Raw genomic sequence first — 18,231 nt, forward strand, 5'->3', positions numbered from 1 at the left:
TTTCATGCGATGATACGACAATAATTTCAATACAGACAATACATAATAACTGAGTTCGACGTTACAAATCTTAGGCGCAAGAGCACTTTTCTACCTTGTAAATGCAGTGGTTTGCTCTATGTCATCTCATCTGCGTAGTATTATCAATTTCACAGAAACTCGAACTCCTTAATTCGCTCTGGATTCAAGACCGAGCTCGTAGAGGAGATAGTTATTTACACATGAAAAGTGAATTGTATTAGTCGAGACAATGCCCTTCAGTATTATTCGGAAATGCATTTTGTATTTTTTGTCGAAAAACTGAGGTACAATTTTTTTCGCATAATAAAACTTTTAGAATATTAAAAATTTTGTTTTTATTACCAAAGAAAAAATGTCTATAATAAAGCAAAATTAACAAAAAATTGCGTGGATCTAGAGTCATATATAATTTCAATCAATCAATTACAACCAATGACAAACCTGAAATAAGCAGATTATGAGTGAAAAAATTATACGGCTAAAATCTGAATTCTAATTAGTTTACACAGAAATCCCGATTTTAAAAAATTTTAAAAAGTCAAGTAAAATTCACGTGAAAAGATGCACAAGTTTTATTCTAAAGATTAGAATCAGTTCTGAGGGTTTTGAAACATTCAGCATTAAGTTTAGTGCTCCACTCGACATTTGCTCGCTCACATTTTAGATTTTTTTTGTCGAACGCAGTAAACGTAATTTGCATACATTACACGCTTGTAAAATTAATAATTTTTGCAGTCCAAATTGGTTGGTAACAATAAAATATAATACTATAAGAATACATGCCATGAAACTCTTAGTATTCAAGAATAAGATCCCATTGTTTTCTACATTGTAATTAACAATACGCTTTGTTAAATATTCACATAACACACTTAGTGTGAATGTTCTTTACAAGATGTAACAAGGTGTATATATTTTTTTTCACAAGTCTTGATCAATTATATATAAAAAGATCAACACTTCAACTTTGTATGCAACAGATTAACAGGTAGAATTAATCATATTGTGACAATTCTACTTAGAAATGGTGTGAATTTATATATCGCATTGTTATCAAATATTGAGAAGTAATAAAATCAAAATAAATTGTTGTCCTAGAGATACTCGATACTACTACTACAAATCGAAAGCAACTGTAACTGATGATAAGTGTGCCTGAGAATTTATTATCGTCTATAACTGTATTTGCTTTATGTTTGATGTTTGGGATATATATATATATATATATATATATAAAGGATCATCTTCAATATATATGAAATAAACCTGATGTAAGAAGTAAGAGTAGGAGTAAGGAAATGAATCACTTCCATTTCTTACTCCTATTCCAGCTGATGCTTACTCTCGGTGAATCAGAGCGTGGATCGACTGGTACAATAAATGTTTTTTTAATATACCTGTATTTTAGCTTTTACAAATAAAAGGTAAAGGTTAGAGATAAAGAAGTTTTCTTACTTCTTACTTTCAATACAGACGATCTTTAAGGGAATGCTGCAAACTATTATGCACAGTTCTGAGTAATATTACAATTTGTACATGTCAATTTTATCAGTTTAGAAAAATGATTTCCAGAAAAGCTATGTGAGACAACTTTTTCCAGTTATAGTGAATTATGATTCATAATTATAAACATAACAACTAAGGAAAAATTGAAATAAGTTTTCTGAAAATGCAGTGTTTTTTTTACATATTGATACAAGTGAAAGACTTGTTTCTAACGTAATAGAATTATCATCCGGACATATGAAAGGAAGTGTGATATTCGGAAGGAAAAAAGCAGACTCTAATGATTAGACCTTATTATCGACCATATCCACATTGATCTTGTAATAGACATATGGGAAATAATCACTTTGGCCAAAACCTAGTCCTGGTATATCCACGTTCTGTTAAAATTAAAATGTCATCATATAAGTATAAATGAGCTCTGCACGAAGAAACATATTTTTTCATATATACATGGTCTATCCAAAAAGTATCGAGGCTGATTTTTTATAGCCAACGGAAAGAGGTGAGGGGTGGTCTTCATGATTAGGGACGTTGGTTGGGGATGTCACGTGTACGACGCGTCGTATACCTGACATTTCCCACCAACGTCCCTACCCATGGAGACCACCCCGCAACCCTTCCACTTGGCTAAAAAAAAATCAGTCCCGATATTTTTTGGACCAACCATGTATTTCATATATGTATATGTATAATAGATATTAAAATTGGATTCTAAAGTGATATTAGTTTACAAAAATGACAGAAATTTAATAAAGTTTCAAAACTGTGTGTGTAATTGAATATTAATCAAAGTTCAATAATACTGCTACTTTTGTATATCTTTACTTACATCCTGATTATGTTGTGCTGTTGAACCGGTAGCGGATGAATCTAGGTGAGCATAAAGCTGATTTAGAGCGTCGCGTAATCTCCTCGCGCATTTCTTATGCGGGTGCAGTAATATTGCTTGGAAATTGACAGGCAAGCCGTATCTAAAATCCAAATTATATTATAATATGTTAATATCCTATATTTCTTTTAATAAGACACATTAACGTCCAGCAGTACCTAAGAACAGATTCAACAAATACACGTAAAGCTTTAACATGAATCCAAGCACAAAAGCATTCACTGAAATTCACTTTTAACCAACGGACAAGCGGTCCGAATTGTTTCTTTTTGTCAGTTACCAACTTCGTAATTTCATTTTTTCCTGTAATAAAACATAATTAGGATAAATTTTATTCTTTGCAATATGCATAAATCCTTAGTCTCTAAAACTATCTAATATATTAAATTTGTATTTATTTTTTAATAATATTATTATTAGGTGTATCGGGAAGTTTCATCCGTTTTTTAACAAAAAGTATGGTTTTATTTAAGAAACGAAATAAAAAAGTACATTAATCAAAATATTGTCCAACGTTAGCGATAATTTTTTCCCATCCTTCGGGCAACAAACGAATTCCACGGTGAAAGAATGACTCATTTTTAGAGGCCTATCCAGTTAGACACCCATTTTTCGACGTCTTCATAAAAATTAAAGCGTTCGCCAGCAAGTGCGTGTGCCATCGACCGAAACAAGTTGTAGTAGTCGGAAGAAGCACAGTCTGGTGAATAAGCCACATAGGGTAGCACTTTCCAGCAAAGTGCTTCTAACATTTTCTTGCCAAGTTTTATGACGTGAGGTCGAGCGTTGTCATAAAGCAAAATCACTTTATGCTGTCTCGTTTCATATTCTGATCGTTTTTCGTGTAATGCTCGGCTCAAACGTATCATTTGTTCTCGGTAGAAATCTTGTGACTGTTCGATCACTTTTCAACAGCTCATTGTAAACCACACCTTTCTGATCCCACCAAAAATACAGAGTATTGCCTTCTTTCCTTGAATATTCCGCTTTGGCGTCGATGACAAGGGTTGGCTGGGGTCGCAAATGGTTTTTCGACATTTGGGGTTGTTAAAATAAATCCATTTTTTATCCCTAGTAATGATACGATGTAAAAATCCCTTTCTTTGTTGCCTAGCAAGTAGAATTTTGCAGGTGGTTTTTCAATGCCTTTGAATGTCTCTTGGCTTCAGCTCGTATGAGACAAGACTCATTTTCCTTCCTTGTAGACCTTTCCCAAGGCTTTTAAACGATCGGAAATGACAGATTGAGCACAATTTAATGTTGCAAGTTGATTTTACGTTTGATATGGATCTTCGTCCACCAATGCCTGCAATTCTTTGTCTTCGAATACTCTTGACTGGACCGTTCAGAATGCTCTTTGTCCTCCACATCAAAATCACCACTTTTAAAGCGTCAAAACCATTCTCTACAGGTTTTATCGGAAAGAGCATTATAAACTTCTACAAGCATTCGATGAGCTTCACCTGCAGTGTTCTCTTAATTAAAGCAAAAGATTAACACTTCGCGTAAATGACGCTTATTTGGCTCAAATTTCGACATTGTTGATGCAGTAAAAACAATGTTATTGATGCAAACGTATACCTTTATGTACTGAATTTTATTGAGATGTCAAAACTAAAAAATAAAGCTTTGTTTATATATTAAAGTTACCGACAGTTCTAGCTATGACTTCTCGCCGCTAAACAGACGGAACTTTCCGATACACCTAATATGTGCAACATTGTCCCATGTAAATCATAAAAGATCTCAATGTAACACACCTGCTGCTAATTCTTCTTCATTATATGTAAAATCTCGCACAATAAACTTCTTTTCACGAGCATGCAATTTAAACTCATCCATTACTTTCTTAAACAAAGTAATCGTAAATAATCCATATTCTGAATCTTGAGTAATGAGCTGTGTACTACGTGGTACTATCATATCTGTCAATTTTTCATAACAAGCATACCATTCCTGGAAGCTGGATCTAAAAATATAAGATACATGTAGATGCTAATTCCTCATACAACTCAACAATATAATCTTTGTATGATTTTAGCATATTCTTACACAAACAATAAGCTGTAACTAGTATGTTTACTCACTTCGGTACAATTACAAGCAAAGTAGTTAAATATTCGCTGTCCAGGATAAAGTGTTCCTTTTTCACTAAGTCTGCTAAATTTCGTGTTAATAAACTTCCCCTGTCCCAAATTAAATATCATGTAGTGTTATTTGTATAATTGATGATTGTATTCTATTAAAAACATGTCAAACTTACGTCTGTTTCTTTTCTAAGTTTTGTAAGCTGCCTTTCAAATTATTGTATAATGTCGATTTAGTTTTTAGATCAGCATCGATCTGTCCCACTTGTTTGCTGATAATATCCGCAATGTTTCTCAGAGATTGTTTGATAGGGTATTTAGCCATGTCCCACTGGAATCGAGTTATATATGATGGCAGATCACCTAGTAAATTTTAAACATTAATCCAATTGTTTTAGACAATAAATGTTGATAAGCAATTCTGTGGACAGAGCTTTAGAACATATTTAGACATTCTTTAAAACATATAATCAATAGCGAGTAAAGTTCAACAAGTGTAATAAATGTATAATTTTAAGCAGATTTAATATTGCTACACTTCTTAAGCTCTGTATATGTTATTAACATATACAAATACTTGTACATGTATATCTTCTTGTTACATAAATAAATCTAATTTAAACGTTATCTGAAGTAATGTTCTTAAAAAAATAGTATTAAAAATGGTGAGGTAAAGAAAAAATGATCTCCACATAAGCAATTTCTTCATTTTACAATGCTGCTTATTCATTATTAGCATTACAAAAAAAGAAGCAGGTCATACACAAAGTATATCATGCAATCCATAAACAAACTTTATATTTACTTATATGTAGATATGAGAAATTAAGAAATTATTTTTTTATAAAAACAAAACAGCTACTTGATATTTGTATGTACATGCGGATCTGAGCAATATCTTGAGAAACTGTATTATCTTTTGCATTTATCGCTATATCTTAAAAACATTGTAATTATATATGATACAAAAATGTACATTAATGTAATAAGACAATAAATTCTCATTACACATGCATATGTATCCGTATTAATTTATTAATATTACAAAAAAATTAATATGTTTTATTCAGTTTCGCAATTATCTGTATTATTTTCTTATACATTAGTGAGTAGAATGTTTCTATTGATACATATATGCTCGATAAATTCAAATAACTTTAGTATAATGCATATATACATTTATATTTCAAAGAAAAAGATGCTCACGTACATTTGAGAAAAAAAAGGGTAATATGTCAAAGTTGTTATTCCACAGAATCCACTTGTGTGAAAATTTTTTAAACTTTGATAGTTTATTCTTTGAATTATCACGTACAAAATAAGCCCCATTAAATTAAAATTGACCGTCTTAAAATAATGTAGAGTTTACCCGAGTGTTTACCGTTTTTATACGTAATGCTTATCAAAAGCATATTAATGGCGTATTTTATTATTTCTTTTTAATTTAACGACATACAAGATTCATATGAAAAACAAACATAAAGCCAGACGAGACGAATAATTGAAAAAAGATCAAAATTATTGACCGTTCCGATAATATTGTATTAACAGTTGAAACCGAAAATTGGAAGAATTTAAGATTAGTATGGCAAAAGCGCCTTCAGCCTTAAGCCCAATGTCCACGATGCTAGAACTTGGTCCGAGTCCTCGGTCCGAGAAACGTACAGCCAATAAAATTGCCGCTTTTCCGTAAAGGCTACAAATTGATTGGTTACAAATTTCTCAATCCAAGAACTTGGTCCAAGCATCTTGGACACAGACCTTTATAACCTTTCAAATTCTTTTTACATTACGTATTAAGTGTATTTATGTCACAAGTATATTTTTTAAACGGTATTGCATCAAGATATATCATTATAATAATTGAGTCTAGTTCTGATTTGGAATAAATGTCTGAGCATGACTGTGGCAGTATAACTACCTTAAACATGAAAATATCTAATAGTCAATTTGGTTGCTTGCACTAGTGCGCACTGCCAAGGAGGTATTTAAAATAATCATTAAATATAAGAATTAATTGTAAACACGCCTTAGTGCGCACTGGGTGTACACTAATGCAAGCAACCGAATTTGCTATAAGTTTTTCGATAAAGTTTTTCGAAAATCTATATTTTAACGGTAATATGTATTAATATACCTTTTTTTATACGTCTTCTCACGGGTATATTATGTTTTATCACTAACACGTATGATTACTATGATTAGGTATCACAAATCAAAGTGCAATAATGCAATATAATAAAATAAGCGAAATAGCCAAAATAAAAAAAGCTATTCGTGATAAGTGAATTAAGTGTACAAAATGATAATAATACGTTATATTCCATTTTCTTAAATGGATATATATATAGTTCTTAGGATCAGTTTCACAAACGTCGGTTAACTGTTAACCAGAATTCAGTCGACTCCCTATTTTTTCCATCTGACTATTTAAGAAGAGACAGAGAATCAATTAACCTTCGGTTAGTAGTTAACCGATGTTTGTGAAACTGGCCCTTAGTAGCTTTTACACTACATAAGAGCAATATGAATTACATACGAGAACTATGAAACACATTTGTTTCTTGTTAAGTTTACTCCAATAATCATGCAAAGTAGTATTAGCAATAAACTCACGTACCGATCGATAAATATTTGTTAATTTCTACTAATGCTATTTGTGCTATGATCTACGCTACTATCTACAATACCATTGTTTTGTATATGTATTCTCGTCTGTGCTTATAATGTAAATCTTTTATTGAAATTATAATAATTATTAAAATGAAAATCAAAGATCAACATTAGGAGAACAGAAATATAATTCGGGATGAAATGATTGGAGTGGAGTAAAAGTGTATAAAGATTTCTCTGGGCACATCTAAATACTACATTTCTCTCGCCATTCTCCTTTCTGCCATTTGCTTTCCCAGATATATTTCAGTTATGTCCTGCATATATGGGACACCTTGTATATATAAACTAGTAACAAAAAAGTTGCAATAAGGGCCATCGCACACAAAATTGCATAGCTGCATGTGCATAGCATGAAAACTATTTAAACCAATAAACATCGAGCATTGAGTCGCCATATTGATTTACATAACAGGCTTATTGGTCTAGACAGTCTTGTGCTATGCATATGCAGCTATACAATTTTGTGTGCGATGGCCCTAATTCATAAATGAGAGCAGAAGCGATACACAAAAGATGTGAAAAATTTAAAAAAGAGCAAAATTAGGAGAAAAAGCTGAATTGTCTGGTGGATAACCAGGTATGTATTATATGCAAATTGATTCACCACAAAATGGGATATTGAGCATTTTATGTTCGTATAACAGTTGTGTAAAATTGTAATATAAGTATACATAACCAGTATAAAGGACAGAAGACAAACGAGCCAAAAACCAAAGATACATTAGCAAAATTTCTCGAAGGAAACCAATTGTGAAAAAAGATACACACACTCATCATAATTAGGATGTGCTACGGAATGATGAATTTTCTGTTTAACAGCTTCCGATTTATTAACCATTCATTAAATGAATGCGATCGGGAAACGTCTTTGATGTCAATTACGAAAAAGATGCATTAATTTCAATTTAAAATACATCAATTTGGTCGAAAGAGAGATTGCCATATCATTTCTTGCTGTTTCCTAACTATTAAAAATCTTATAAATAATGTAAAAAGAAAGTACATTAATAAATAATTCTTCCTTATTAAATTTAACATACAGGGTGACTCATTATTATCAACCCACTCAAATATCTCACGGACTTTTTTACTTAATTTGGTCTCAGAAATATGCTGTTGCAATAGTGCTCCAATTATTGAAAATTTTTGTGCATTGTAAAGCAAAATTTTAATACCCAAAAATTTTCAATAATTGGAGCACTATTGCAACAGCATATTCCTGAGATTAAATCAAGTAAAAAAAGTCCTGTACCATTATACGTTTCCCTCCGGTAAACAGTTATCGAGATATCATAAACTAAATATTGAAAAAGTTATCAATTTTCTCTTAAATATCTTAAAAAGTATTAGTCATATAAAAAATTTTAGACAAATGTTTATATTACTTAGTAGAATAAGATAGTATAATAAACAATAGGGGGTTCCATTTAAGAAATTTAAGATGATCTTCACGTGATCTTGACAATGCTTGACTATTCAAGGTGATACTGATATCGCTATGTAATGCGTTACTTGAAACCCTACAACTTTTGTCTGAAAAGTTTTCTTCTGGAACTTATATGTTTTGAGATGTTTGAGTGAATTGATTCAAATGAGTCACCCTGTATATTTTCTTATAATTTCGCATATATTCTTACAAAACTTTTACAATGATATATATTTTGTGTGCGCGCGCGTGTCAAATGCAAGGTTAACATTTGAAAAAATAGCAGTATAAATATATCTGCATTACAATGTGATAGAGTTTAGAACTGTAATAAATTGTTTCTTTATTATTTTTCTTTACTTTTCTGTCCAATCTTTTTCATGTATGCTTCTACCATCCTGTAAATTAGAACAAAAATCTCTACTCAAGTATAATATAATATATTCTGACAACCTCTCTGTCTTTTAAATTTTTCCTGCGTTTACCTATCAAGAAAACACGATAATGATTCAGTCGCTAAACCATCGAGACATGTGGTGCACGGGAACAAAGCTTTGCAGCTATGTACCAAGAAGGAGGGGGACAAAAAGGGAGGGAATGGCGGTCTCGTATCGGCCGGCAGCGGCAGGGTACCTGGATTCGGCAAATTGCCATAATGGTCTTGGTCTGGGTCGCTGTTTTGGTCCGCATCGTCATCATCGTCGTTGTCATTAGCTCCAACCGATTTGCGGGTAGATCGATCTGGATCTTTCTCGGTAGTGGCTCGCGAACGTAACGACTGCTGCCACCCAAACTCTCCTTCGCTGCTACAGTTCGATGAGAGGGAGGAGAGGGTTGGACTCGCGGGAGTGGGACTGGAGCGTGGCGTAGAGGGTACAGAAGCAACGCACCAATGGGCATGGTAGCATGAGTATATCGAAGAGGCATAGTTGTTGGGCTGAGCTTTGACATCACAGATACCCTGAAGATCGTACGACAGCTTCTTTTCGAACGCGGGGGAATGGCCATTGTGATGCTTATGGGAATTATGATGATGATGATGTTGGTGATCATGATCATGATGATGATGATGGTGATGATCGTGGAAATGATGACGCTGGTGATGATGCTGACCTAAACAGGCGGCCGGTTCTGGTTCGGACTTGTCCAATTCCCTCCATTGTCTGTGATGCTCCATCGTAGTCTTGTGTGATGGTGTAACGGGGGTGTTTGGCGGGGTGTCCGGACCCCCTTCGGAGCTCGAGCTCTCCCCATCCATTGATGTTTGACCTATCCATTACAGCCCAGTCCCAATCTCCGCGCGATCTTTTTTATTGTCTCGCTCAACTATTATTGTCTCCTACGCAAACGCCTAACGACAATGCTGACGAAACTGAATGAAAAATAACTCAGGAGAAGAAAATAAGGAGTATTTAGCGCGGATCGTCTTATTTAACCGACCAGAGTGACAAGATTCAAATTTGATCGTTTTTAGTAGTTACCCTTAATATCAATCAGTTAAATGAATGCAAATATCCCAAGATGTATGGACACAGTCCGATACAAAAGATAAGATAGTAATTTGTATTTAAAAGAGCAAACAATACAACGTTCAATCAATAATATTGCCCAACAATGTAATGCATTGCTTAATGCTTCGAGTATTTAAAATTTGGACAGACTACGTTTGTAGATTGCACTGTATACTCAAAAGCTCTGTCTGTCCTTCAAACAGCCGTAATTTTTATTTCTACACATTAATTTGAATTCGTACGCAGAGAAGAATTTAAACTCTATAAATTTCAGTTTAATATAAAGTATAATATTTCATATTATAATCGTACCTTATTAAACGTTAAATACTCCAATACTGCGAAAACAATGACAAAGTAGAAAAACTAAGCAACAAAAGAAATATTCGAGAGAATAAGTAATATTAACGAAATGTATATACTGGAAAGTAAAGGAATAAGAGTCATTACTCAACTCGAAATCACACGGTGCATCACAGATAGTAATATGAAAGAAAAATTGATGATAAAAAGAACTGAGGAAAATAAAATCGTGTAGTGGCTAATCAGAGCTTGGTGACCACAGTAACCCAAGCAACTTCTCGCGTCTCTTGCGGAAATTTTTATCCGATACGTGTGTGGTCCGTCATTCCAGATCTGTCCATATATATATTTTTGTTTCGTTTGTCCTTTACATTATTATTATGTTATGTATTCGTGTATCTCGCGAAGCATCTTTTTTTCCTTCTACACCTTAATACATACGTTTGCATAGTGCAGATGTACGAGCAATTATTAACAAAATAATAAAAAGGGTGGGAAAACAGAGAGAGGGTTAATGTGGTCGAAGTTGAACAAAAGTAAGCCAAGCGACATCACAATTTAGAAATAAGTTTGTAGTAGATAATAAACAGAAACAACTGAACACATAAATAAGCATTCTACGAATATATCAACTAGATACTATTATATGAAGCATATCATTCACAAGTACTTTATTAATTAATAATTTACGAATTATATAAATACATTAAAGCATACTAAAGTATTCGCTAAAAAGACCGAGCGTAAGTATTTGATATTGTAATAAATAGTGAAAAAAGAGGTACGTATGAGTCACTTTTAATTTATGATATGCACCATATACATAGATATTACGACATGTATACTACAGGAGAACTTTGTCTGTATTCACCTAATTGAACTATCGAAACATGCAGAAATGTTCTAACATTATGCAACATATCATACGTCTTGTACGTACTATTTGTGTATACAGACAAAATCGTTACAGTCTCATTCTATCGAGTTACGATACAAGGGTGTCGTGGGGGGGAAACGGGGATCATACTTTTCTACGACTGAACTCATTATTATCTCCAACAAATCAAAGCAAAATCTGGGTTAATTATAACTGATAGATGTATCGAGGATCATTCACAAAAAAGGTAACTTCAAGTAATGTGCATGTTTCGTGTTGTGTACAGTATTCATTATGTGCGTTAGTTAATCAACAAAATGTATTACCCTAAGTTAGATCGTTATAAGAAAATGATGCATAGACAATCGATCGATACCTGCTCACAAGGGTCCAAAATATTTTTTAACAATACAATAACACAATAAAGTTATTCCTACAATTAGTACTTTTTGATCGTTGAATAGATAATACGCATAATGCAGATTTGACCGATAGTATGCGATAATAGGCTTGTTTTCTGTTCCTACACTAGTGAACTAGTGCAATAAATTGGAGTAAGACAAGCATATTTTTTCTCATTCTAGCTTACTGCACTAGTTCACCAGTGCAGGAACAGAAAACAAACCCAATATGTGGATTGTAATGTTTTATAGATTTGCATCTTCTAAATCAACTCTTTCTAACTTGCCTGTCCTCCGTTCTCCATAAAAAAAACATTTGAACTACTAGAATAAAAGAGAACACCTCACCTAATATTTATTAATAAACAGGATTGATAGACTGAACTTTTATACATTATTAACTATGATTGAATGTTGCTTAACATTCGGAATAAGGGTAAAATTGATCGAACAGAAACAGATAAATACGGATGACGGTTTGGACCCCTGGATAAACAACTTGATCCTCCATCACGTAGACACAATATTGTCGAAAGAATGTAAAGAAATAACAAGACAACAGATGCCTCCTCTACTTACTATTGTTGGCCATTAGGTTCTCATGCAACTTGTCCCTTTGGTCCTCCAGAACCTCGCCCAGATATGTTGCCACTTTACGCGTCACTTGCTCCACGTATCCATCAAGCTTGCCTAGGTCGTCCGACAAACCCACCAGCTGGTCCAGCGTTCCAACCTTCAGATCCGGGATGTGAAATTTGTAGTTCACCGACAGAGAATGCTGCTTAGATGTCAAGTTGTTCATAGTCTCCCACGTTTGCTGACAAGTTTTGTCGCCCGGCGCGGATATCAGCCAATACTCCGTCATCCTGAGCAATGTCTCACGACTAAATCTCTAATATACCTGAAATAGCAACAATATCATGATGCCATTTAGCTAGAAACTTTTTCAGAGACATTATCTTTAGTTAGCAAATTACAAAGGATTTCTTTCAATTATACAGGGTGATAATGTATTTATAGGGATATACAGGATCCTAATAATAAAAAATGTAAGAGAAAATTCCTTGGTTTATTTTATGAAGAAAATGTCATATAAACGTATGTCCTAGAGTGCTTGGGTTTGAAAATACAGGGTGTCAAATTGAGGAAACAAAAATACAAATTTTGAAAATCTAAGAAAATGTTTAGAGATAGGTTTCCAAATTTGGCGTACATGTAGTATCAACCATTTTCCAGTATCGATAAAACATTTTTAGGTAAAAAAAAGCAAACTGTACTACTTTTCCCTCCGACAAACAGTTATCGAGAGATTATAAGCTAAACATTGAAAAAGTTATAAATTTTCTCTTGAATATCTCAAAAAGTATTAGGCAAATCAAAAAATGTTTCAGACAAAAGTTGTTCATATTAATTAGTAGAATAAGATAGTATAATAAACGATAGGGAGTTCCATTTAAAAAAATGACGACCTCTATATAACCATAAAAAATTGTTTTTTTGAAAATTAATTTTACCATTATATAGTCCTTTTAAAACCGTACAACTTTTGTCTGAAACATTTTTCCGTATCTCCCATATTTGTCGAGATATTTCACCGGTCCGGTACTTTTTCCTCACCCTGTAGAGTTAAAGTAGGCAAAGAGAAACCTAACAAAGTATTTGTATGTTTTCTTAAAAAAAAGAATATTTTTCTCATATCGGGTTGTAAGAGATAAAGGGCCAATTTCCTTCCTGGACAACCACCTGCTGCCTATCAGGCATCCAATGAACAGATGCGCTTTGCGGCGCCTTGCATTTGCGCAGGAGACAACCCATTCGAGAGCAGAGGAGCGAACGCGATTATCGCGAATGGAAAGGCGAATTATTAAATTCACGGGACGAGCCGCACGAAAGGAGGTGTGGCATGGCGAAAATCGCGTCTCTCGTCTGCTTGTTATATAATTAGGCGCGTTCTTCACGTGACCGTACGTACGAGCGGCTCGCTGTATACCTACAGCCGATCAATATCAAGGAAGAGGTAGGAAGATGTAGAGAGAGGGAGAGAGAAAGAGAGGGGGAGAGAGAGAGAGAGAGAGAGAGAGGAAACAATTCGCGGCGACGGCATCGAGGGACGGGGCGTGTCCTTGGGCGAAATCCTAGAAGAATCTTTGGCGAGATACATAGACGGATCCGGTGATCCCGGAAGGTAGGGGAAAGGAAAATAGTCGCAATCTCTCTGGGTTGATCCCTGGTGTCGGCGGACCTCAGGCCTCCCTCGAGGATCGATAACAATCACGTGACGCGTCGTTGTCGGTGACGGCGGCGGGTGCGGAGCGTGAAGGAACATCAGGAGCAAGAAATACGAACGAGAAAACGAGGATTCTCGCTGGCGGATCGGTCGACGCGATCGCGTTGATTCATACAATTAGTAAAGTTTTATCTAGTGAACGAGATCGGACCTTGCGTCTCTCATCGAAGGCAGAAGTGTAAGGATGTAAACGCGACCACGTACCAGCGGAAGATTGCTGAATATCCTCCTCCTCTGTCTCCTCGTTGTCGACGTTGACGTGCGGCCGAGTACCAGGACGGCTCTCTAATCGGGAGACTTCAGAGGATTTCGCGGGCTGGACGACGCTGCTCGCCGACGACAAGACCATCAGAGACCATTGTGACCGCTCACGTGATGACAGATGGTGTGCTGCTGCTGCCTTACGACCCACCCGACAACTAACAAGCCGCACGACGCGGCCTGACAACGCCGTGCCGTCAGCTGACTCCGCGGCGGCAATGCTACCAACCACGATATCTGAAATCTCACGCGCGCGAGCGCCTACCTCCGGGAATTTAATCAAATTGAGGGCAACTTTCCCATGTGAATCCAGCCTTAAGCCTTGTGTCCACGATTCAAGAACTGTGTCCAAGTTCTAGTTCCGAGAAATGCGTAGCCAATCACCTTGCAGCTTTTATGGAATAGCTGCAGATTGATTGGCTACACATTTCTCGAAACTAGAACTTGGACCAAGTCCTAGCATCGTGGAAACAGGCCTTTTAGCCCGTATCAGACTACGGATTGGGATTGGGATTAGATTGAAATTTGACCAATCAGAGTAAAAGTTACTGAACTTGGGATTAGTAAACTTTACTGTGATTGGTTAAATTTCAATCTAATCCCAATCCCAATCCGTAGTCTGATACGGGCTTTAAGGTCAATGTCCACGATGCTAGAACTTGGTCCAAGTTCTAGTTTCGAGAAACGTGTAGCCAATCAGCTTTTATGGAATAGCTGCACGTTGATTGGCTACACGTTTCTCGAAACTAGGGCCGGTATTCATAGTCCGTTCTTATATTTAAGATCATCTTAAGTATGCTCTTAATGTGTTTTCAACCAATCACAGAGCTGTATTAGCGTCTTAAGACGATACTTAAGATGATTTTGAAATGAGAATGGACTATGAATACCGGCCTAGAACTTGGACCAAGTTCTAGCATCGTGGATACAGGCCTTTAGAATATATATCAGTGAGGCCAACAGAAAGTGTACACACTAGTTATACTGTGCTAGTTATACTATGGTCAAAGGTTATTTTGGCTATATTGTTTTCTGACGCACAGAAGTTATTTTAGGTCTAGTTTGGTTAGATTGTCGTTTCACTTTGGAATTAAGAAAAAAGAAAAGAAATATATACCGTAAAATATATCGAAATATTGTGACGAAGCGTGAAGCATCGTCATGGGTTGCGACGGTGGTACTATTCCTCGTAGGGACGAACTCGTGAGGGTGAAAAGAAAACCTGAACAGGTGAGGTCTATGTGTGTAAATTCACTCTGAGAAATCCGATTTTTTATTTAAAACTTGCTAGAATATTTGACATTTAAAATTGTTTTATTGTCATCGCTTTAATATATCGTCGTGTATGACGTTTTTCATATTTTGTTATTCCGCGATGGATATGTGTGTGAAATTAATTCAATGTTATTTTTTACCAAATTCAAGATTAGGTTAGGTTTAATCAAGTATTTCATTTTTTAATATTCGATATAATTTCTATTATTTTCCATGATTTTGCTCAGTTTATTTTGTCTTGGACAAATGCTAACCTCTTTCATTATCTTGAAATAGAATACACCAATTAGGTGACGTTGTAATAACTGGATAATCTGGATGGAACAATTTTGCAGCCCAAAGCACAGACAATATTTTCTTCTTGGTAGAAATATCGTGCTGAGAATATAATAAAATTTTGAAGTATATCTGAAAATCACTTTTAATTGATCCACTTTTATTATCATTTTAATATTTCATCAATTTTCATTAAAAAGTTAGTTTTTAAAGTTAATAAATTCCACATCAATGTCTAATATTTCATAATTTTTTAAATCACTTCAATTTTAACTTTCCTCATATCTCACCGTATTACATTGCATTTTGCAACAAAAATTATTTATTTCGAGATACATTCAGTAATTATTTAATAACTTATTTTACTTTTTATTGATTTCATAGTTGTAGTATTTTCGACAAAACATTTCCTTTGTTTTCTTTACGACATGGTTGTCGTGCTGCAAAAGTGATTCGTTTAGTTTTGAAAACTGGTACCACTTTTTGCACGTTTAATTAATCAGTTTTCATCGAGAACGAAATAAATTATTTTCGCGGCATTTCTTTTTTTTAATCGAGACGCGCAAAAATGCAATCCCTCAAAGACTGCTTTTCGATCATTGCGTTTATTACTGTTTTCTGCGATTTTATCGTCTACATCGCCAAAGTATCACAGTTTCAAAGATGTGCCAGTTCGTGAAAAAGATTTAATCTTAAAACTCTAAATTATAAAACATGGAGTATAAAAGTACCAATTTATTTCTATATCTAATATTTGCACTAGTAGAAGTCAATGTCGATCAATTTCCTTTTTGTTCATGCTTGTACAACATTCTAGAAGATCGCGTTTAATACATGTAGGGTTTGAAAGATCAGTGGTCGATCCAACCAATGAAGGCAAGATCGGTTGTTGATTCGGCCAGTGAAAGCAAGATCAGTGGTTGTATCAATCACCGATCTTTCAAGCCTTATAACTTGAAAAGTACTTAATGAAAAAATATTTTATTACAAGCTACAAAAATGTCTAATGAAAAATAGGAAGTTCTATTTAAAAAAACAAAGTTGATCTTTATATGACCTTGGTACGTTTACCCAATGTCAAACCAATGGTATCATCTTATGCTCTCCTTCGAATAAAACGACTTTTGTTTGAAACGTTTTTTATACAAGCTTTGGTTTTCGAGAAAAATTAATGCTCAAAATGGGCTACACTGTATAATTATTTACGGAAAGCGAATAATGTTCCGTTTGCTCATAAAATAATTGCATAACCGCTTTTGAAGTGCTTTCAGTAAACATACTTGTTTGTGAATATTATGCGGTTTACTTTTAGAATATTTCACCTCGCATAAAATCTATAATAGTATCCTCGATAATTGAATGCGTACACGTTTTCGTGTAATCGTTTGCAGAAAGACAAAGAAGCGGAGTTGGCTTTCAAGTGGAGACACTGTACGATACGACAATTGCCGCTGCAACTACCGATCGTGGGTTGTAGCTTGGGTCGTCTGTACAGCAAGGAATCCGTGCTGGAAGGTCTCTTGGATCGTAATACCCTTCCGGAGTCTGCTATACACATCAAGAACCTGAAGGATGTGAGGAACCTTAATTTAACACCGAACCCAGCGTTCGATGGCGACAAGGCTGAGAAAGGGGACGGTTACAACGACGGCGGGAAAAGCCCGTACATTTGCCCAGTCATTGGTTTGGAAATGAATGGGAAATATAAATTCTGTTTCTTATGGTCGTGCGGCTGCGTAATGAGTGAACGTGCCCTTAAAGAAGTAAAGAGTGCAGTAAGTAAAATATCTGGTGTTTTGTACAGCGGAAATAGCCGCCAACTGGACTTGAAGTTTAACAGGAAAATGTTGAATTTCGCAGCTGTGTCACAAATGTCAGCAACCGTTCGAAGAGACGGACATAGTCATATTGAATGCAGAGGGGGACGATCTGGATCTCGTGAAGGAGCGAGCAGTGCTCAGGAAAGCTGATCAAAAGAAGTCGAAGAAGAAGAAGTTGGACGATAATGTACCAGCAGAAGAGAAGGTGGACGAAGTATCCAAAAAGAAAGTGAAGAAGGAGGACAAAGTGGTCCCTAAATTGAATAACAATCACAAGGGAGCCGTTGATCCTGCTTATAAAAAAGCTAAAAGCGATTACAGCGTCGCAAAGGATCCTAAAGCATCGGAAGTTTTCAAAAGCATTTTCACTACTCATAAATCGGCTACGGAGCAAGATAAAGCACACTGGGTTACTTATAATCCGTTTTACAATTGAAGTACATAAAGTAGAATTAGAAATTATGTCTTTAGAGATAGGAAAATATGTAAAAAGCGAAAAGACAATTATATATTGTAATTGGTAACTTAAATATTTTAAAATGTATACGCGAAATGTTTAATGTCATTTATGTTATTTCGTTAGGGTTGATTAATAAAAGTAAAACCGTTAGT

General features: G+C 34.9%; 3 protein-coding genes across 3 annotated transcripts; 1 reads left to right on the forward strand and 2 right to left on the reverse strand.

Annotated features, from left to right (window-relative positions):
- Positions 1-1,307: 1,307 nt before the first annotated feature.
- LOC105568698 (V-type proton ATPase subunit C) lies at positions 1,308-14,379 on the reverse strand. The gene is made up of 8 exons (XM_012024567.1): positions 14,192-14,379; positions 12,280-12,601; positions 4,683-4,869; positions 4,507-4,605; positions 4,180-4,388; positions 2,578-2,722; positions 2,360-2,501; positions 1,308-1,907 (listed from the first exon to the last, which is right to left on the reverse strand). The coding sequence occupies exons 2-8, from the start codon at positions 12,563-12,565 to the stop codon at positions 1,812-1,814; spliced, it is 1,164 nt and encodes a 387-aa protein (XP_011879957.1). The 5' UTR covers positions 12,566-12,601; positions 14,192-14,379; the 3' UTR covers positions 1,308-1,811.
- Positions 9,048-11,868, reverse strand: LOC105568697 (lateral signaling target protein 2 homolog). The gene is given in 2 exon segments (XM_012024566.1): positions 9,048-9,227; positions 9,229-11,868. Coding segments are annotated over 2 exon segments (741 nt in total). The 5' UTR covers positions 9,867-11,868; the 3' UTR covers positions 9,048-9,124.
- An 801-nt stretch (positions 14,380-15,180) lies between the features above and the next one.
- LOC105568699 (protein RTF2 homolog) lies at positions 15,181-18,231 on the forward strand. The gene is made up of 3 exons (XM_012024568.1): positions 15,181-15,478; positions 17,191-17,574; positions 17,660-18,231. The coding sequence occupies exons 1-3, from the start codon at positions 15,410-15,412 to the stop codon at positions 18,053-18,055; spliced, it is 849 nt and encodes a 282-aa protein (XP_011879958.1). The 5' UTR covers positions 15,181-15,409; the 3' UTR covers positions 18,056-18,231.

The sequence above is a fragment of the Vollenhovia emeryi genome, unplaced genomic scaffold, assembly GCF_000949405.1.
Source record: "Vollenhovia emeryi isolate VEMERY1.0 unplaced genomic scaffold, V.emery_V1.0 DF939128.1, whole genome shotgun sequence".
NCBI lineage: Eukaryota > Metazoa > Arthropoda > Insecta > Hymenoptera > Formicidae > Vollenhovia > Vollenhovia emeryi.

Excerpts from the sequence above, each read along its gene's own strand:
- LOC105568698 (XM_012024567.1), bottom strand. The coding sequence starts at position 12,565 with ATGACGGAGTATTGGCTGATATCCGCGCCGGGCGACAAAACTTGTCAG. Across the intron at positions 4,389-4,506 it reads TTGCTTGTAATTGTACCGAA|ATCCAGCTTCCAGGAATGGT; the intron begins GTGAGTAAACAT and ends TTATATTTTTAG. Across the intron at positions 2,502-2,577 it reads TTTGTTGAATCTGTTCTTAG|ATACGGCTTGCCTGTCAATT; the intron begins GTACTGCTGGAC and ends TTTGGATTTTAG.
- LOC105568699 (XM_012024568.1), top strand. The coding sequence starts at position 15,410 with ATGGGTTGCGACGGTGGTACTATTCCTCGTAGGGACGAACTCGTGAGG. Across the intron at positions 15,479-17,190 it reads TGAAAAGAAAACCTGAACAG|AAAGACAAAGAAGCGGAGTT; the intron begins GTGAGGTCTATG and ends AATCGTTTGCAG. Across the intron at positions 17,575-17,659 it reads TTAAAGAAGTAAAGAGTGCA|CTGTGTCACAAATGTCAGCA; the intron begins GTAAGTAAAATA and ends TGAATTTCGCAG.